The following is a 21,185-nucleotide window of genomic DNA, read 5'->3' on the forward strand; positions in this document are numbered from 1 at the left end:
GAAAAGTTTAAAACCCACATTTTTATGTGTTTCCGCAACACCGACAGAATCTGACCATTTCTTCACCAAATATAATAATAATTTTTGTATTTGCACAAATAAAGAACAAGTGACACTCCAAATAAAAAATTGTATGGGATGTCCGCATTTTCACAAATGAAAATTCAAATGAAAATTTTTCGAAGTCCCACGGGATTTCACTTGTTCCTTATACTCATTTTTCGAATGGCCTGTTACGTGCCGGTGGCACGTCCCAAGTGAAATCACTTGTGAAAATCACAATATTTGCAATGAGTTTTCACTTATGAAAGTATAGAATTTAAAATACATACATCTTTATTTACTTTTAAATTCATTTAAAATCAATAGTGTTATTTAGGTTTTCTGTTAAAGGACAATTATTGTTGGTAAGCCTAGTTATATGATACGTTAATTTGCTCTTTACATTGGGCATCGCCTTCCTTAAACCTTTGTCCGGGTCCTCCAAATACTTGGCCAACGCTCCTGAAAAAATTTATGGCCATATGTTTAAAAAAAGGGTTTTATTTGATTATTTGCTTCCTTTTCAATAACTCAAACAGAATAAGCCAAGTGTTCCTCTCACCCTTTACTTGATTTCTTTTGTTTTCTCTTCGCTGTTGGCGCGTGCCACTGCACCCATGCCCTTTCTAAAGCGAAAAATAAATTTAAATAATTTTTACTTCTTAAGTAAAATATACAATATGAATTTTTTAAAAATGGTGATATTAAAATGTTTTAAATTTTTAACGGACTAAGTTTCTATAACCTTACTAAAAAAGTATATTGTAATATTAATGTATAATATCTAGGCATAACATTATAAGTAAATTCAATTTACTTAATTTTACTATAATCAAATAATTTATTTTTATAAAACAATATTAGTTTTTCTTTCGATATACAATAATGCTCCTAAAATATTAGGGCACTCACATGTCACTGTGTAACGAACATTAAGTTTACGCGCGGCGTGCTGACGTTTCTCTGCTTTGCAATGAGATCCTCTGCCGCATCAACAAAAAAGTGCGCCGAAGCTGAGAAAAAAATGACCCAAAGACCCATCTACGTTATACTCGAGCGAGCAGAGGATGGGCAGAACACTTCCCTATGCTCACTTAATAGGCCGCTGCCGACCGCTGATCTATAAAGAGACTCCATTTGCTCTGCCCGAACCTCTGCCCAACCATTTCAAGCGAAGCAACAGCAATAGGGGTGAGGATCAATAACGAAAGGAAAACAGTGAGTAAGAGCGGTGCAGATATATTTCCCATAAAACTCACCGCGGGAACGAATTACAAGGTCCCATCGAACATTTTAAAAACTAGGGAAACTATCTGTTTTCGCACCATTGGCAGTCTTAAAAGAGAGCGGCAGACCAAATGGTGTCTCTATATAGATTCTTACTCTATGCTCTCAGCAGAGGTTCGGGCGGAGCTAATGGTGTCTATCTATAGGTTATTACTCTATGAAACTGTGAAGACCATGCCACGCGCTAGAAAAAATTTCTGCTTTGATCAGTACGAAGAGCAGCCTAAAGCGGTCAACGATTCTAGTGAATCTGGTCAAAATTCTATCATTATCGTTATCGCATTATCATTATCAACACTCATATTTGTATTGACGACACAAACATACTGTCACATTCCAAATGTTCCAAATGTCACGAAAACTGGAGGGAATGCCAACGAAAGATGCACCTTTCCAACACAAGGGTTCTCACAAAGAGGTGGCAGCACCAGAAAATTCCCTGGACCAAGTTTTCGGCAACTTTTAAAACAAACCTCGTAGTTTACCCATATAATAAAAGTTTACATTACAATTTTACATACAAAATTTATTGAACAATATAAATTGTTTTTTAAATTAATTTCTTACCTCATTTTTATTTATGGTACTTAGTTGACTTAATTACCTGGAAGTTAGTTATAGACACTTACTTTTCACAATTAGTTAAGCTTGGAAATTCAGCTCCCTTGTTCGCGCTGACCACTGTGATTCCGAAAAATAATTTTTGTAGAAGAACATCAACAAAATAGAAAAAGAAATTAAAACAAAATGAATAGGACTGTAACACACGATTGGACTGGAGATTATAGGACAAACACTCTAACCACTCTAATTCCAGTAAAATAGGTAACCTTAAATTTAGAATCGTATTTTAAAAACAACAAAATACATAATAAAAAAAGTTAGTTTGGTACGACTTTAATTGTGGTGTAACTATTTTCCGTCCAAAAAAGGAAAAAAAAAGAATAACAAAAAATATGTGATTGTTTCGATTTAAAATATGGTGTCACTATAAAAATGCCGAAAAACCAAAACAAAAAATTTATGAAGAAAATGAAAGATTTTTTACTATATTAACTGTGGAGTCACTATTGATTTGTCCAAGGAATAAATCAGCGAAATACATGCAAGCTTCGAATCCAGTTTTCCGGTATTTTATCTTTAAACAATACATTTTAATTTTTCTATGTTGATTTTATGTTTTTTTTTTGTTTGTATGTTTCACACTACGCATGTGAGGGAAAGGTGCTCAATTTAACGTTATTTCAATGATATTTGACCGAACAAAATTATATTTTAGATGAGTCCTTATAACATAAATGCGATTAAGTCTACTGTAAAGCAGTATCTATGTGTTCCCCTTACTTCCAGTGCGTCGAAAAGTACAATAGCAACACACACACTTTATCTTTAATACTAGCAAGATTATTAAATGCGAATCGAAAAAAATAATCGGTTTAATAATCGCTTTCACCTTTTTGCCAGCGGTCCGGTATCTCTGTCAGCTGAGATTGATAAATTCGGCCATGTTGCATAAACAGGAGCAAATTTTATTTCACGCTTTTACGAAATTATGAAACCCTTAGCATAAACATAGTATATAAAAGACCGCAATTATGGGCAACCAGAACTATTTGGTTTCCCATCACGATAATGAACCAGTTCACGATTTACTCGTTCTTAGTGACCATTTCGGTAAATATTCGATGCGTGTCGTTCCGCACCCACCGTATTTGTCTGGATTGGAATAAACGTTGACATAAGATTGTTTTATCGGAAGGAGATTACTTTAAAGAGAATGAAACTGGTTGAAAGAATAAATTTAAAAATTTCATTTCAGAAATAAATTCACCTTACTGTTCTGTCCACAATAGTATGTTTAAAAACACTTAGAAGTGCAATATTATATCTAACAATTTTTGTTCTAGACCAGCGCTATCTCAACCCTATCTCAGATCGGCTAACAGTTTCACTAGTCGAATTCTTTGTAGTCGGACCGAAGATTCAGCATTCACCCACAATGCATCTAGCATGGTCTCACTGTCAAGCAGTTGGGTTGGTTGAGAAACATACAATATATCAATTGAAGCCATTTAAAAAAGTGTCTGCTTGTGTATAAACAAATTAAGATACAATAATGTTGAACGTGTATTTATTTACGTAAATAAATTAAAGCTTCGTCGCCTTATTCTCCACCTTGGCAGCATCTTTCCAAAACATGCTGCTCAGCCTAAAGCCATGCGCCTTGAGGGAGTGGGAGCCGAATTGGGAGCGAGGTTTTTCTGCTGGTACTGCAAGAAGTCGTTTAACATCATGGTAATGGCTGGTGATCCTGCTTCCCCTTAGCGGGCGTCCTTTTTTCCTTTTTACCTTTTCCATATAGAAGCAAACATACATTGATATTAAAATTATAAAATCTTAAATTATTGGGGAAAGTTTTGTAGGTATATATTTTGTCGGGTACCGCGTCAAGTAGTGGTGGAGTCCAGCGATTCCATAGTGGATCACCTCCAGCACTTCCATTCTTCAGAGGCTTTGCCCTGCTGTGGTATTGCTTCCTGTGGGTCAAGTCGCACAATAGTGGGCAACAGCTTAGATTATGCGTCCTTTTTCATTTGCATCGATCTCCTGCAAGCGTTTTTTTTGTTTTCTCATCATTTTTTATTTTTCGTTTCCACACCTCTTCTGCAGGAACACACCGAATGTATACATTTTTTATACTTGGCTAACGGAGCTCATCGGAATTCACTCAGGGCGGCTAACGGAGTTCATCGGAATTCACTCACGAAAGCTGGAATTGTTTCTGGTATGTATTTCCTTAGCTCATTTAAGTACTGCGGAGAAAAACAGACTTGACCAAAAGCGTTAGCCGCCTATTTGTCTCTCGCGTTCTTCTTTGGTTAACTAGCAGCCTTTGTCGACGTGAGTACTACGCCTATGGGTGAAGAAACACAATACAGGCCGACCCCACACATCACCTAGGACGGCAGTACACCTAGTGGCGAAGCGCACCAGAGAGAGTACGAAGAAAACTACTAGATTTAGTAACGAGTGACAGGCCCATTTGAAAGGAATAGCAAAAACTAACAAAATGTCATACTAAGACCTTAGAAATTTAACTTTGTGTGGGAGAAAAAGCGGTGAAAGTGTAAAATTGAAAATTTAGAAAATTGGAGCTGGGGATAAATGACACCGGCTTTTAACTTAGTTTTATTCTTACTGAGAATAAGCGTCGGATGACACCTCATTTGTTGAAATCTTATATCCCATTTAAAAGTTATTTCAAAACCAAGATTTTTCTACCGAAATGAAAATGTTTGTCCCTTTGCTTGTGGGCTTGTATGAATCCCTTTTCGATTTTAGGGTTTGCGAACCTTAATGGTGTATAAAGTAGCTCGACTACAACTTTTGGAAAACGCCGATAGTTTAGCGGGAAATCCAAAAAAAAAAATCGGATTGGAAAAGTTTTTATTTAAACCACTTTATGACTATTTTCTCAAAATTGTTTCGAATGATGTCATTTTAAATTTTAAATCTTATAGCTCAACTTTTAATATATAAGACTTTTTGTCAGCAAAATTACGGTTTAGAAGATATTGAGCGATACAAAACGCCACTTTTTTCAGTTCAGCATTTCATTGCTTACTTGAATACCCACAACTATGCAACAGTAATTTGATGAGAATAATTTCTTATAAGACATTTTTTTTAATTAAAAGAAGTTTGTCATCGACTAAAACTTTTTGTAATAAATAATTTATTAAAAGCACGAAAAATTTGATGTAATTCTATTACCATATATGAGTAATACAAAAAAGTGAATGGAACTCCCATTTTAAAGATGATTTTTAAAACAAGGAGACAAATTTCAGCAAGCCGAAGTTTCTTTAACCTGTCATGTCGATCCCGTGGGAGCTTTGAAGGTCAATAGCTTTCCGATTTTTAGAAAACTAAGAACAAATTACAGAAATTTTAAAATAACGTCCCTTTTCAATTTACAGCCGTATATGTTTGCCGAAAACGAAATATAATGGTCTTTGTATTACTTTGACATTAATTATCCGATCGTTCCTATGGCAGCTATATGATATTTTCGTCCGATTTTTTTTTAATTTTAGTCGAAATTCTTAAATATCAAAAGAATGGAATTCGCAAGTGTAGAAGTCAATATGTAAGAAAACTTATATTTAAAATTGTAATACATTAAAAAATTATATTTCCAAGAGTAGAAAAAACACCAACGTTATAACTATTTTACATTTATTAAAAAATAGTTTTTTTTATTATTCCTATCTAAGCAATAGAAATACGACTTATGGAAAGGTTTCACCCCGATTGCTTCAAAACTGAGAACCTTGATTGCGTAGAAACAGTCAGACTGAATAATAATAAATAATATTTCTGTAATTTTTTGTTTGCGTAAATAAATAAGTTAAATAAATAATGATTTAAATAGATATAAATTGGAAAAAATTAATCAAGCGGGTTACATAATTAAAAATTTGATGTCTCTTTTTTTAAACTTTTAGCTTGCTAATATTTTGCCGCTCGCAGTTTTCGGTACGGGTAGTTGTTCTTTCTTTTTAATTTTTTGTTGGCAAATATATATTAAGCGTCGAATAAAAAACCAGTGGCCAGCCGGGGATGGTGGCCAATATTCTTGCTGAAAACTCGTTATTCTCCTTGTGGCTGGTCTTATATATATCTTGGACGTTGATGCACTATGGTCAGTACAAACAAGTGGCCCTTACGACACCAAGCAATGCTTGTTACGCGCGGAGCCCTAAACCGATTTGGGCAAGTAAACGAAATCGCGGACATGGAAAAAGACGACATAACAATAGACAGTTTAAAATACATGCTCACACAGAATGGCTAGTAACATAGAAATTTACAAATTATTGGAAGATAGAAAATACATAAGTTTATCATAATTAGTTGCATTAGGGCTATCAAACAGTAAGACGTGACACAGTGCATTATAGTCTTCACAAAGAACCCGAAAAGGGTCATGAAGGGCATAATTGGATCTACAAATTGGCAGGGACAACGGACGAAAACGACGAACTGTTCTACAGGGTACATTCCAGTTGAGAGAACTAAGAAGGAAGGGAGAGTCGACATCAACATTAATTAATTTATGCAAAAACATAGATCCATGACACTTTCTACGATGGTTCAGGGTTGGTAAGTCCGGCAGGCGCAAACTCGCATGATAAGAGGGCAATCGACTTCCTGTGTCCCAGTTTAGACCTCTCAAAGCAAATAAAAGGAATTGGTTTTGAACGGACTCTAACATATTTTGGTAACAGCTAATTTGAGGTGACCATATACACGAGCAATATTGACGGACGAACAAGAGAAACATACAAAAGCTTTGTTGTGTATGGATCATCAAACTCCCTTGACCAGCGCTTCATAAACGCCAGGAGACTTCTGGCTTTGTTAGTTATAGTAGATATATGGTCTTTAAAGCTAAGTTTATGATCAAATTGAACGCCAAGATCCTGAACAGAAAAAATACGTTCAAGGGCGTTATTTCCGACAGAATAAGAATACAGAGATGGAGTACAACGATAAAAAGTTCATAAAGTTACATTTAGAATAGTTCAAATTCAACATGTTAATCATGCACCACGTATACAAACAATCAAGATCTAATTGAAGGTCATTATATGAATTAGGTAAACACATGGACAAACATAGCTTGACATCATCTGCATACATTAAAACAGTTGACGATTTTATGACATAAGGTAGATCATTAATCATTAAGCCAACAAGTAAAGGTCCCAGGTGGCTACCCTGTGGCACTCCAGAAGTAACATTAATTATTTTGGAAATTTTATTATTAAAACAGACCATTTGAGTTCTATTAGAAAGGTAGGAAAGTATCCACTCTAGTAGGTTGGGTGGAAAACCTAAAAAAGACAATTTATAAATAAGAATCCTATGGTTCACTAAATGAAAGGCTTTAGAGAAATCGGTATAAATCACATCAGTTTGATGATGTGTCAGAAAACCTCTAGTAAGTAAAGACGTAAATTTAAGTAGGTTTGTAGAAGTAGAGCGACATCTAGTGAAGCCATGCTGACAAGGTGAAATAATGGACGTGCAATGATGCTGCAACTGACAGGTAATAATTTTTTCAAAAAGTTTAGGAACAGAACTGAGTTTAGCAATACCGCGATAGTTTGAGATATCGGACTTGTTCCCTTTTTTAAACAATGGGATAATAAAGGATTCCTTACATATGGATGGAAATCTACATTGACTTAGGGACAGATTAAATATCAATGTTAAGGGAAGAGCAAGATAAGATGAACAATTCCTAAGTATACAACTTGGTATTCTATCAGGACCCGGTGAAAATGAGAGCCTGAGAGTATTAAGACTCTGAAGAGTCAAAGAGTTCAAATGAGGTAGTGGGTATGGATAATCTTTGTTAATGACATTATTGCATTTCGTATAAGTGGATTGAAAAAAGTCTGCGAATAAGTTGCAAATATCATTATCATCAGATGCTACATTATTATTGAGAAAGAGAGAGGGAGAGAAGCAGCTAGATTTTCGTTTAGAATTGACGAAAGAAAAGAAAAGCTTAGGATTACTTTTGAAATCACGCTTACAACGAGTCAGGTAATTTTTGTAACAATCAGAATTGTACTGGACAAATTCCACCTTAGCTGAACTATATTTGGTGAAGTCTGTCTGTAAGCCGGATATTTTGAACCGTTTAAATAGTCTGGTTTTTTTATTCTTCAGATAAGATAGTTGACGGGTAAACCATGGAGAGCTGTAAGAATTCTTCATGGAGGAAAGAGGGACATATTCATCAAATAGACGGGAAAGGATCTCATAAAAGTACCTAACTGCATCATCAACAGGAAGGTCAACCAGCTTACTGTCGATAAAGATTTCACTAGTCTGCCGTAATCAGTCCTCTTAAAACTCAAACTAGGCTGTACATTTTTTGCAGTCCTAGGATTATTAAAAAATCCATTAATACAGAGCTGAAGGGTAGGATGATAACAATCTTCAGGTAAAGATAGTGGCGAAATACGACTGACTTCAGCATCGCTACTATCAAAAACAAAGATTAAGTCAAGAAGACGACCAATATGATTGGGAATCCTGTTAACTTGCTGCAAAGATAGTTCAACAAGACCATCAATAAAATCATTTTGCATCCTAGGAATCATTGCCAATGAGTCCTTACTCTCCAACCAAGAGATATTGGGAAGATTAAAGTCACCAAGCACAATAAGTTGGTCAGTTTCAGTAAGCAACAAGGAGATAGAATGTATGGCGGACAGGTGCAATAGATAAACGTTAAATTCAGAGCCAGGAGATATATACGAGCAGGTTAAAAAAATGTTTCTTTTTGGGAAAGAGAATTTTACGGAAATAAATTCAATACCTGATGATTCAGAAATATCAACAAACTCAGAAGTTAAATTGGATTTGACTCCAATAAGAACGCCTCCTCCTCGACGGGTCTGACGATCCTTCCGATAAACAAAAAAGTTATTAGACAAAATCTCACTATCGTGTACGGGTGGGTTAAGCCAGGTCTCAGTGAGTACAATAACATTGGCCTCAAAAATTGAACTTTTTATATAAAGCGTAGAGAGTTTACTAAGAAGCCCCCGAACATTCTGATAGTGAATTAGGAAATTTAGTTTTTTGAATTTATATCAGAGCTGGGCGCCGACAAAGAAGTCATGGAAAGGGAGCTATTTTTTTTTATATACTCGTGGACAATTATATCAGCAGGCCAAAAATTGGGGCAAAGAAGTTTAGAGAACAGCCCATCCGGAACAAGTATTTTAAATGAAGAGTAATCTCTTATCTGTTTAAAATTAAATTTGGTGATGTCAATACCATTTTGATTGGGAAGGGAGAGGTTTGTGACAATATGATGCATAACGTCATTTACTGTTATTGCTTCATTCAACCTAGACACAAAAATAGATTTCCTAGGTATCATGACAGTGAGTGGTATCGGAGAAGAGAGAGCAGGGCTATGCGTGTTTTTCCTAGGGATCATGCTAGTAAGTGGGACAGGAGGAGGTGCAAGGGTATTACCTATAGGCAGTACAAGGTGCGGCAGAGCCCCGGAAGTGGCAACAGCCGGTGAACGGTTAGTAGGCCTTAATGACTCAGGCGAAACTACAGTCCCCGAATCTGGCAACGATTGCCCCGTGGGGTCATTCGTTGATGACTCGATCCCATTGGGATCATCCTCGTCGCGCGACACATAGCCTGCAGTGGGGCTGGGAAGAGAGAGGTTGGTCGAGAGATCTGGAACGTGTAAAGAGACATTAGGCAGTGTAGGACTACGATTTATAATTAATGAAGATTGACTTAGAAGAATCCGACCTTTAAAGTTGGAGTCGCAAACATTAAATCGACTTAATAAGTCCGTAAATCCAGCACGTAATGCCTGGAACTCCAACTCCGTTTGCCTCATAAATGCTCTTATATCGATTTTGATATGTAGGCATGTAGGGCACGTCCAGTCCAGGTTAGCATTAGATCTAGTGCGATCAGCAATTTGGGCAGCACTATGCCCAAAGTCTGCACATTTTGCGTGCGCAATGTTCTCACATAACCAGCAACTAACAATTGGCTGCCGAGAAGTGATTTTACCAACAAATTGGCAACCAACAACACAGCAGGCAGACATTGTTTACAAGTTGAGGTCAGTTAAATGTAGAATGTAGAAAAAGTAGAAAAAGTAGGAAGCTTTAGATGAGTGCCAACAAACAGCTGTGTGGCTTTGCAAAACGCAGAGGAAAAATAAGAAAAGAGAGCGATAAGACCAATTCAGCAAAGACCCGTTAACTCGAAAATGAGAGCCAGTGACTGACGTTGGGAGAATGTAGCAGAGCGAACGGTGCGAGAGAGCGCCAAAACAACAATGTAAATAAGAAACAACAACAATGCACAAAGCACCCGCGTCATTAACTATTATCCAATATAATAATAAAGATAATGGTTTTAACACAAATAACTAATTTGCATGCAAACGGCGGCCTCAACCGAGTTGAAAATGTTAACTTTGGGAATATATCAGATCGGTAATTTAGACACTAGGCGAATAAATGTAGGAGCAAATATAAAACGCGTACGTGATCAACAGAGACCGAATTCGAATGCCCTTATACAAATAATGTATTCCTGATCCAGACTTATTCTCTTCGGAATATTCTACAAGTATTTAAATTTTAACTACACTAACATCAACAATTATTTTTTTAACATTCACTGAGTAGGAACTTGACTTATTTAATATTAATTTTTAGCCAACAGATCCGTCTGCGACCACTGATTTTCGCCCTTTAATTACCGTTTCTTGTTCAGATTTTCTAAGCCTCTCTTCGCCAAAAACCACTCCAATTTTTGGATTTAAATCTCGGTTCATTTGGGAGTTATCCGGTTTAAGGAACCAGTTCCATAATTTGAGTCAGCTGCCCGACTCCCTGGACTCACGAGTCGTCGATAGTCGCTTATCGAATTTATGCCTATCGTTATCTGGCCTAACATAAAAAACTTTTTCGAATTTGTAATTTGTGTATTCATTTGTAGTTTAGCACATAACAAGCACACTACGGTTTCGATGCTCGTCTCGGAACAGGAATGGAGGATGTGCGTGTGTTGCTGGTCGTACTGCTCAATGTAGGCAACCGCCCAAAACCGTGAATTTAATGCCTGGTGAGTGTGGTTCGCTAGCCTATTGTAGCACTATTGTTTAAGGTCCTTTGCATGCAAGTTTTCCGAAGCGTATAAAGAATTTCCCAACGCTTTTGTGACTCGACATTTAGTGTACTTTCTGCAAAACTTGCAATTCCTATTCTAGCTGAAGCCGCTTAGGACAAAGTTTCCCTTGTGTATCGAATTCCCGGTGAGTATCGAACCTCTCGGGCCTTTAAGTTGTAACGCTTCGCTGCTTTCTCGTAGGCCTGATGTATCCTTTCTTTTATTTTCTCTCTGTATAACTGTTGTAGAAAAGATCTGGGCAATTGGGCAATCTCAGCTTCATTCAGAGCATTCCACTTGCATGCCAGCGAGTAATCTACGCCATTCGTAAACATATGTTGTCGGAACATAACAAAGTTCGGCGAAGTTCCGGTGCTGTTATGGATGAATGACCTCTGCGACGCTTGTTTGTCCGCTAAATGTTCATCCCATCGCGTGTGGTCGTCCTGGATGTTCACTCGAATTGCTGCTAACACGGATTGGTTTACTCTCTCCGATGCATTATATTGTGGTGTCCGTATGGATTGTTTCCGGAACTCCAAATTGAGTGAAGCCACACAAACTTGGTTAGGTGCTCCAACGCGATGAATAACATTGTATTTCCTCGACGAGACCGCGGATACTTTCCTAGGAAATCCAGGTACAACTTTTGAATGGGTCGATCTGCCCAAAAGGAGGTTCCCCATCACTGCTCGCTTTAGCTGCGTTGTGTGTCTCGGACTTGAACTACCATTTTGGACTGGTAATACATATGCTGGAGTCTTGCTAAGGTCTTTGCCATACCCACGTGCACTGCTATTAAAATGTGTCTTCTTTAATAGAAGTCCTTCTTCCACACGTAAGTCCGGAAACCTATCTGTTCCATGCTCTTCAATCAATTGTAGTCTTTCCAGGTATTCATTCTCAAACTCCGTTGTCTCAAAATTGAAGAGCTTTACTTCGGCGGCTTCATTCGGCCAGGATAGCATGTCGGCCACAATGTTGTCTTTCCCTTTCCGATGCTCTATGTTGAAGTGTAATGCTGACGACCCCCGCGCCAGTCTCCCGTTCAAATCCTTGAGCGTCATAAGCCATTGCAGGCTTGCGTGAGTTACCGATCACGCAAGCCTGCAATGGAATACGATGCATACACACATACATATCTATACAGCAACAGTGTTTTTTTTTTTGTGTAACGTAATTTTTGTGTTATGTTTTTGTGAACCGCCATCCAATATTGCACGTATATATATATATATAAACCAATTGTAACATCTCCCAAATATTTTTTGAATACATATATATAATTAAATGTCTGTACCATACGTGTATTATAAAAAAAAACTTTATTTAATTTACTCTTACACTGGTTACAATATTTTGGGTTGGAAGAACACCGACTTGCTGTTGACAAATCTCAAACTGAACTCTCTGTCTAACTCCTACTTCATTTACGATCATACCTCGGTTTTGAGCTTTAGAGCTTTTTGTGAGTGGAACTTATTGCTATTGAGTGACTTTCTGAATTTGGACTTTGGACTCCAGAAATCTGAGTCCCGAAATCTGAGTATCCTGAATTGTGGGAATGTGCCGATATTCTGAACAGCGGCTCGTTCTAATTGTTTAGTCTATAAACTGTGCTTTTTTCTTTCATGGTAATTTTCCTCTGGCTTGCTTATAGTTCGGTAATTATACCCGTTACTCGTAGAGTAAAAGGGTATACTAGATTCGTCGGAAAGTATGTAACAGGCAGAAGGAAGCGTTTCCGACCCCATAAAGTATATATATTCTTGATCAGGATCACTAGCCGAGTCGATCTAGCCATGTCCGTCTGTCCGTCTGACCGTCTGTCCATCTGTCTGTCCGTCCGGATGAACGCTGAGATCTCGGAAACTATAAGAGCTAGGCTATTGAAATTTGGCGTGCAGATTCCTGAGCTTCTTACGCAGCGCAAGTTTGTTTCAGTAGAGTGCCACGCCCACTCTAACGCCCACAAGCCGCCCAAGACTGTGGCTCCTACAGTTTTGGTGCTAGAATAAAAATTTTAACTGAAATGTATTGTTCTCATCCATACCTATCGATTGACCCAAAAAAAGTATCCCACGCCTACTTTAATGCCCAAAAACCGCCCAAACCTGTGACGCCCAGAAATTTCATGCTAGATAAACAATTTTAACTGAAATGTATTGGTCTCGTCAATACCTATCGATTGATCTAAAAAAACTTTGCCACGCCCACTCTAACGCCCATAACGCTTAAATCTGTCTACCGCCGGTAGATGGCGCTCGCTTTGCTGCTTGCATATCTCCATTTCCCTTTGGTCCCTTTAGCTGAGTAACGGGTATCTGATAGTCGAGGTACTCGACTATATCGTTCTTCCTTGTTTTCCATTGGCTTGTTGACAATTAAATTTGGGTTCTTATTTCTTAGAGGGTGTCTCGAGGGTGACAGCGTAAAGTGAGCATGCATGTGTAGGTGTGTGGACATGTACACAGGAGTATGTGGTACTATGGGTATGTCACTCCCCCATCCCTTGAATTTGGCCTATCCTCAACGGATAGTCTTGGGTATAACGTTACATTTTCTTCTATGTTAATCTGATTGGGTAGATCGTTTAAAATTTCTGTGCCCTTTGGTGTTTCTTCCTTTGATTTTACATATTTTATAATAAGTTTTCTTGGGATGCTCTTGAACTTATACCATAAATACAATAGAATGCTTACAATAATTGTTTGGTCATCTCACTGTTTGTTTTGTTTTCTATGGTCGTTGCGATGCCGACTGTCGAAAGCTGCGAGCAGGGGCGTAGCACAGCTGATAATCGCTAATAAATTACCCCCTACAAGTCGGCAAGCAACGATCATACAACAAAATACCAGATTAAAAAACTACTAGATTACCATAAAATACTAACTCTAGATACCAATGTAATAGGGAAGATCTGAAACAAGCGAGTTGGTAACATTGTTGAATAGAAAAAGCTCTTGAAATAAACGCACAATTTACATAGATGACGGCTAAGCAATGTTTTAAATAAAACCAGTGGATTCGCGAAGTTGCATATTTACTCCTGCTTCCTGAGCAAACATTGGCGCCCCCGGGTGGACTCACTGGTTCTTGGCCGCATTCTCGTCGGCACCCATAGAGAGGTGCAATAGAACGTCGTCTTTCGTCGCTGGAGCACCCGGAGAGGGGTGAGCCCCATACATCATCGTAGAGGGAGCGCACATCGGCTGCGTCCCTAACCTCCATTTCGTCACAGGAGAGCATCAGCGGGCTTCAACCTAACCTCGTCGGAAACACCGAGAAGTACAGCGATCCGTATTGTATATGGTAAAGTGGCCTACGTAAATATATGCAAACTTTATTTCCATCACTTGCACAAACACATATCATAATTCACTTGGCTTTCAGTCACATACACACACAAAGGCCCACCCAACATATACACACACACACATTCGGTCTTGCTTAATCTGCCTGGCCCCAATCTTCGCGCGCTCTTTGGTTGTGTCGGTCTTTTCGCCTTCCTTGCTCCAATCGCGCATAGCCTGGCTGAGGATTTAGTACGGTGGGACAGTGCAGACATTCGATCGCTACCAGCAGCATTGCATTGGCATTTGCTTGTTAGAAACAATCTAAAAACGGGAAGTTGCTAGTCACAATGGGTGGAAGTCGGAAACGTTTTGGCAGAACTCCCTCAGCGGAGGACGACACAAACGAATTGCTGGAACAGCTTGAGCGGAATAAGAATCATATAATTAGAATTGAGGCCACAGTTCGTGGTCAAGTAACTCCCCCTAATGCGTGCGAAATGGAATGTGGTTTAGGTATTTTAAATGGATACATCGAAAAGGCGTTCGAGTTGCAACAACAATTAGAAGCAATTAATAACGAATTAGCATGTAGAGAGGAGTTAGAAGAATTATGTGTATCCGCAAAGGCATTATTAATGTCAAATTGTAACCGGCCCGAAGGAGAAAGAAATCATTCTACCTTCGCAAATAACAGTAGTTTAAACTCTTCAGCAAGTCACAGCAGAATACTACCACAAATGAAACTCCCAAAATTCGACGGCAACTATGCCGAGTTCAAAAATTTTATAGGTTTATTTAACAGCTTAGTTCACGATGACGAATCTCTATCAAATGTTGAAAAGTTTAATCATCTGTTATCCTGTTTAGAGAAGGAAGCCTTAGGAACAGTAAAGGCTTACCAGATCACAGAAGCAAATTACGCAAAGGCCCATGCGGCCTTGGTCAGGGTTTATGAAAATCCGTGCCTAATATACTTTAAAAGTATTTCTCGATTGTTTGAAATCCCAACAATGCAAGCGCCATCCGCCTCGGCGTTGCGATCCCTTATCGACACTGTAACTGCTATATATGAATCTCTTCTCTCGCTCGGCAACGAGAAAACTCTCGCCAACGCAATGATAATTCACATCGTCATGTCTAGAGTAGATCCCAAAACGCGGTCGCGATGGGAAGAGCACCTTAGTTACGATTCTATTCCGTTATGGAAAGATTGCTCAGAGGCGCTTAATAAACGATACCAACACTTAGCGGCTGAGGAATCCACGACAGGCAGAAAAGCTCCCAAACAGGGACAGCTAGGGAACAAGCCCAGATATAGCAAAGCGGCATTAGCAGTTTCCCGACATGTCGAAGAACTTAAGTCTAAATGTTGCTTCTGCAAGTCAGACAGCCATTTCATTCAGAGTTGTACATCTTACGCTAATATCTCGGTAGAAGCTCGGTTCAAGTTCGCAAAGAATGCACCACTTTGCATCAATTGTCTACGCAGAGGACATAGTGTCGCAACATGCCAGTCATCTCGTTGTCGAATTTGTACGAAGGCTCATCACACACTTCTGCATCGGTATACCTCAACCTCCCAAGTACCGTCGAGCAATCAATTGTCATCGCCTATTGACAATCAGGTAGCCCAACAGTCACTAAGTGCCTCGATTAGTCAGCCTATGCCGCAAAAGGTAGATCACGTCTTACTTGCAACGGCCCTTGTCGAGGTTCAAAGTCAGTCAGGAGCCAAGCTGTGCGCTAGGATTTTGCTAGACTCAGGGTCACAGGTTAATTTTATAACGGAGGAATTAGTAAATAATCTGCAACTAAAACGATACCGGCATGAGGCTAAATTCTCAGGCATTGGGAATTCCGCGTGTTCAGCTAGCTTCGCAGTCCAGACGACAATTGGGTCGCGATTAAACTCCTTCGAAGCGGCAGTTGAATGCATAATTTTACCGTCAATCTCAGGGTATCGTCCAGAAGCAACCGCAATATCTTCCGATTGGATTCGTAATGATATCTCCTTAGCAGACCCTTACTTTTACAAGCCCAAACGCGTCGACATGCTGATCGGCGCTGAGTTGTTTTTCGACCTGCTTAGGGAAGGACAAATACGGTACAAGCACTCAGGTCCAACTCTACAAAATACTGTCTTTGGCTGGGTAGCGTCAGGGCCCTACAAAGAAAATCCGCCCGCACGATGTATCTCATACTCCACTCTAGTAGCTACTGAGGACAACAATTTGGATCACACGCTAAGGAAGTTCTGGGAAATTGAAAGAATACCCGATTTAACAAAATCGCAGCTCTATACCCCTGATCAAGTGTTGAGTGAAAAATCGTTTGCTAGCACCGTCTCGCGTGACTCTACAGGAAAATTTGTAGTTAGCCTGCCTTTCAAATCGAGTCCTTCGTGTCTCGGTTCCTCGTATGAAACTGCACGACGTCGGTTTTTGTCCTTAGAACGGCGTATGAAAGGGAACCCAACAAATCATTCGTTGTATATCTAGTTTATGAAGGAATACTTAGCTCTCGGTCACATGGAGGCTACAGATAATAGGATACCCAACGAGCCTCATTATTTTATACCGCATCAGTGCGTTCTCCGACCTGAAAGCTCTTCAACTAAATTAAGAGTCGTATTCGACGCGTCATGCAAAACCACTTCCCAAATTTCATTGAATGAAATTCTCTTGGTAGGGCCAACAATTCAGCCTTGCCTGTATGCCACGCTGCTTAAATTCCGATTCCATAAATTTGCTATGTCGGCAGACATTACTAAAATGTACAGACAAGTGGTATTAGATGAGACCCATAGAAAGTTTCAGTTAATTGTATGGCGTGAGAACCCGCAAGACCCTCTACAAATTTATCGGCTTAACACCGTTACGTATGGTACGGCAAGTGCTCCTTTCCTTGCAATACGGTGTTTGAAGCAGCTTAGCGAGATCTACTCCGAATCTCTTCCCTTAGCTTCACAGGCTCTAGCCAATGATTTTTACGTCGATGACTTGTTAACAGGGGCCGATTCCATTCGTGAGTTAAGGAAATTGCGAGGGGAAATCACAGAGATTTTAGATTCCGCAGGGTTCGTCTTGGCTAAGTGGGCGTCGAATTGTACCCCCAACGAACGACAGGTCGCCGAGCCAGAAGTCCTTATTGGAGAAGACGCCGATACGAAAACTTTGGGTCTCACTTGGAGTCCAAAACAGGATACGTTCAAATTCAACGCCCAGAATCTACAGCTTGAAGACCCACCCACAAAGCGATCCATGCTTTCATTTGCAGCACGGCTGTTCGATCCGTTAGGACTCATTTGCCCTATCGTTACCCTTGCAAAGATATTTATTCAAAAACTCTGGTCGCTACAAATTGGATGGGACGACGAAATACCCGCCGACGTACTGCATCATTGGAAGACGGTGTCATCTTGCTTTACAGATTTAGAAACGTTAAACATCCCTCGGCATGTCGGAACTCAGTTTGGCGGCACTTATCAAATCCACGGATTTGCGGACGCGTCAACAGATGCTTACGGTTGTTGTCTGTACGTAAGGTCAGTGACCTCAGAGGGAATAAAAGTTAGGTTGCTAACAGCCAAATCCAGGGTAGCACCGATCAATAGACTTAGTATTCCACGACTAGAACTCTGTGCGGCTCACCTCTTAGCGAAGTTATGGAGTGATGTGCAAACTCTTAATCTTTACCGCGTCGAGCAGGTTACTATGTGGTCGGATTCTGAAGTTGTTCTCTTCTGGTTGCGCACTCATCTGTCAAAACTTAAAACATTCGTCGCAAATAGGGTTTCGGCTATTCACGAACTGGCTCCAACTGCAGTCTGGCGACACGTCCCGACTAACTTCAATCCAGCGGACCTACCCTCTCGAGGGACTACGGTCAAGGATCTCGATACGACGCTATGGTTTGAAGGCCCTTCGTTTTTGTCCATGGACTCGACTCATTGGCCAGTTAATCAGCACTTGGCTGACACGCCCCTCGAAAGCCAACTCGAAATGAAACCGCCAGTAATCGCCCATACGGTTGCTGTCGTCTCAAATCATCCGCTGCTACAATTAGTTGAAAATTCTTCTTCCTATGTGAAGGTTGTGAGAATTACAACATTTATCTTTCGTTTTGTTTACGGCAGGGCCTGGAAATTGTGGAACGACCACGTCCTATCAGCCACCGAGCTTAGTTTTTCGTTCTCTTATATCGCGCAGGCTGTTCAGCGTGAATCGTTTGCAGACGAATTCAATAAATTAAAGAAAAATTTGCCATTACCCAGTTCTTACCAAAAACTTAGCCCATTTATCAGCAACGAAACTTTCGGAACCCGTACTTTAACATTGGTGCGGGTGGGCGGTCGACTAGCGCACGCGGATCTAGAACCCAGTGCCAAATTCCCAATATTAATGCCTAAAGGGAATCGTTTTGTCAAATTGTACATCGAGCACCTGCACTATGCTAATTGCCATGCAGGACCACGAGCCCTAGTCGGCCTGCTTCGGCAGACAATTTGGTTGATCAATGCACGACGCGAGTGCAGTGCTGTTGTGCGCCGATGCACGCACTGTTTCCGGTATAAGCCACGGTTAATGTCGCAAATAATGGGAAACCTGCCTCTTGACCGTGTCAGAATCAGTCGACCCTTTAGAATAAGCGGAGTCGATCTCTTCGGTCCAATCCGAGTGTCGCTAGGAGTGCGGGGCAAGGCAGCGTTAAAAATGTATGTCGCAGTATTCATATGTTTTTCAACGAAAGCGGTTCACCTAGAACTATTGAAGGATCTCACTTCTAACTCATTTATCCTCTGTCTCAGCAGATTTGTTGGGCGGCGCGGCCCGCTCGATCGACTGTACTGCGACAATGCAACCAATTTTGTTGGTTCCTCACGGCTGCTTCAGGAGATGGCCTCCGATGTCCGCAGCACACTGGGAACGTACGGCGTCCATCACCAGGTTGAGTTCGTCTTCATTTCGCCCCGGTCGCCTCATTTCGGGGGCCTATGGGAGGCCGCCGTCAAGTCCGCCAAACACCTCTTTTTGAGGGCCGTCGGACACGCCTTGCTGAAGGAGGACGAAGTCCAGACGATCCTGGTTGAAGTGGAAGCAGTGCTTAACTCGCGTCCGCTAGTAGCTGACAGCAGCAACCCTAACGACGGAGAGGCTATTACTCCAGCCCACATTCTGGTAGGCACCACGCTCGCTGCTCTACCCCCAGGATCGGCACCTCCTCATCCGGACGACGACCTAACTCATCTACAACGCTGGCAGCTTATATCAGCCATCAAGCGACGGTTTTGGCGAGACTGGTCCCGTGACTACATAGCTGGGCTGCAGCAAAGAGTTAAGTGGACAAAGGAATCGGCCAACCTTCTACCAGGAACCATCGTCGTCATCAAAGAGGACAATTTACCGCCCCAGAAGTGGCTGCTCGGCAGAGTCACCGAAGTAACGCACGGATCGGATGGCAAGGTGCGCGTTGCTCTAGTAAAAACCAAGCAAGGCGTATACAAACGCTCAGTACATCATCTGGCACCTCTTCCCATTAATTGAAGGCCTACAGCGCTTCAACGCGGGCGATGTTTGGTCATCTCACTGTTTGTTTTGTTTTCTATGGTCGTTGCGATGCCGACTGTCGAAAGCTGCGAGCAGGGGCGTAGCACAGCTGATAATCGCTAATAAATTACCCCCTACAAGTCGGCAAGCAACGATCATACAACAAAATACCAGATTAAAAAACTACTAGATTACCATAAAATACTAACTCTAGATACCAATGTAATAGGGAAGATCTGAAACAAGCGAGTTGGTAACATTGTTGAATAGAAAAAGCTCTTGAAATAAACGCACAATTTACATAGATGACGGCTAAGCAATGTTTTAAATAAAACCAGTGGATTCGCGAAGTTGCATATTTACTCCTGCTTCCTGAGCAAAGGTTGTTAAAGTAATTATTTGAAATACATTATAAGATTTTGTATGTGATTCTAATATTTCTTTTGTTTGAATATAAGACAATGGCTCTAGGTTAGGTTAAGTTAGGGCGGCTGTCGGACTATAGTCCGACACACTTAGACCTCAATGGGTCCGTTGTGGTACCGCATGATCTCGTTTTTTTTTCTCTAGGGTCCCGTTTCTAGTAGTTTCAGCCTGTGTTAAGCTGATCAGCATGTCTTCCACCCGGAAGATTTAATAAAGGCACTTATGCTTTTGAGATTAATCTCCGATATTTCGGTAAGATCGTCGATGAAGGGGCTTCCTAAGTGTTTCAGTCTGAGTCTGCATAGGGCTGGGCAAAAGCAGAGAAGGTGTTCTACCGTTTCCACTTCTTCCTCATCCCTATAGCTTCTGCAGAAATCATTTTGCGGGGCTTTCATCCTACCGGATCAACATGCCACACTCTGTGCGGCTGAGTTTGAGTAACTCCGAGGTTTTTTTGTTGTTTATCACAGGCCATGTCTGGTGAGAGATGCGACACTGTGGTGCGTTTTGCCAATGGGTGTTGGCTAGTGTGTTGAAGTAGTTTTTTATGTTTAGCTTGCAAGTAGCCATGGGCATACCAGATCGCATTCTGCGCTTCATTCGGGGTGGTTCGAAGGGCTCCACTAATACACAAAGCCGCCATTCGCTGTACTTTGTTTAGAGGAGTCAGTATGCATTGTTTGTGCAAGGCGGTCCACCACAGAGCCGCTCCGTACAGTAGGATTGGCTTGACTACCGCTGTGTATATCCAGTTAACTATTCTTGGGGACATGTCCCATCTTAGCCCGATTGCTTTTTTACAGGAGTAAAGTGCAATGGTCGCTTTTTTGGTTCTGTCTCTTGGGCT

General features: G+C 40.5%; 3 protein-coding genes across 18 annotated transcripts; 2 read left to right on the forward strand and 1 right to left on the reverse strand.

The window, feature by feature from the left end:
- Nucleotides 1-313: 313 nt before the first annotated feature.
- On the reverse strand, nt 314-12,137 carry LOC139354569 (uncharacterized). Of its 5 annotated transcripts, none has more exons than XR_011605528.1 (4): nt 3,773-4,005; nt 955-3,678; nt 605-668; nt 314-504 (listed from the first exon to the last, which is right to left on the reverse strand). XR_011605528.1 is itself a non-coding variant. In XM_070998824.1 (3 exons), the coding sequence occupies exon 1, from the start codon at nt 12,135-12,137 to the stop codon at nt 11,181-11,183; it is 957 nt and encodes a 318-aa protein (XP_070854925.1). In that variant the 3' UTR covers nt 314-504; nt 605-668; nt 955-11,180. The 5 variants fall into 5 exon arrangements, 1 of the variants encoding a protein (XP_070854925.1); XR_011605531.1 differs by lacking the exon at nt 3,773-4,005 and having other exon boundaries at nt 955-1,196; nt 1,426-1,799; XR_011605529.1 differs by lacking the exon at nt 3,773-4,005 and having other exon boundaries at nt 955-1,196; nt 1,302-1,792.
- On the forward strand, nt 3,243-14,063 carry LOC139354571 (uncharacterized). 10 transcript variants are annotated; one of them, XM_070998830.1, is made up of 6 exons: nt 3,243-3,363; nt 3,513-3,624; nt 4,000-4,114; nt 10,900-11,025; nt 11,171-11,908; nt 11,964-14,063. In XM_070998830.1, exons 1-4 carry the CDS (start codon nt 3,329-3,331, stop codon nt 10,902-10,904), a joined length of 267 nt encoding a protein of 88 aa, XP_070854931.1. In that variant the 5' UTR covers nt 3,243-3,328; the 3' UTR covers nt 10,905-11,025; nt 11,171-11,908; nt 11,964-14,063. The 10 variants fall into 10 exon arrangements, with proteins under 10 accessions (XP_070854931.1, XP_070854932.1, XP_070854935.1 ...); XM_070998831.1 differs by having other exon boundaries at nt 11,319-11,908; XM_070998834.1 differs by having other exon boundaries at nt 3,513-3,596; nt 11,084-11,908.
- A 100-nt stretch (nt 14,064-14,163) lies between these two features.
- LOC118879675 (uncharacterized) lies at nt 14,164-20,221 on the forward strand. 3 transcript variants are annotated; one of them, XM_036822575.3, is made up of 2 exons: nt 14,164-14,382; nt 19,177-20,221. In XM_036822575.3, the coding sequence occupies exon 2, from the start codon at nt 19,262-19,264 to the stop codon at nt 19,907-19,909; it is 648 nt and encodes a 215-aa protein (XP_036678470.3). In that variant the 5' UTR covers nt 14,164-14,382; nt 19,177-19,261; the 3' UTR covers nt 19,910-20,221. The 3 variants fall into 3 exon arrangements, with proteins under 3 accessions (XP_036678470.3, XP_036678471.3, XP_070854926.1); XM_036822576.3 differs by having other exon boundaries at nt 14,178-14,382; nt 19,174-20,221; XM_070998825.1 differs by having other exon boundaries at nt 14,221-14,396.
- Nucleotides 20,222-21,185: the final 964 nt, after the last annotated feature.

This window comes from Drosophila suzukii, unplaced genomic scaffold (genome assembly GCF_043229965.1).
Source record: "Drosophila suzukii unplaced genomic scaffold, CBGP_Dsuzu_IsoJpt1.0 scf_10, whole genome shotgun sequence".
NCBI lineage: Eukaryota > Metazoa > Arthropoda > Insecta > Diptera > Drosophilidae > Drosophila > Drosophila suzukii.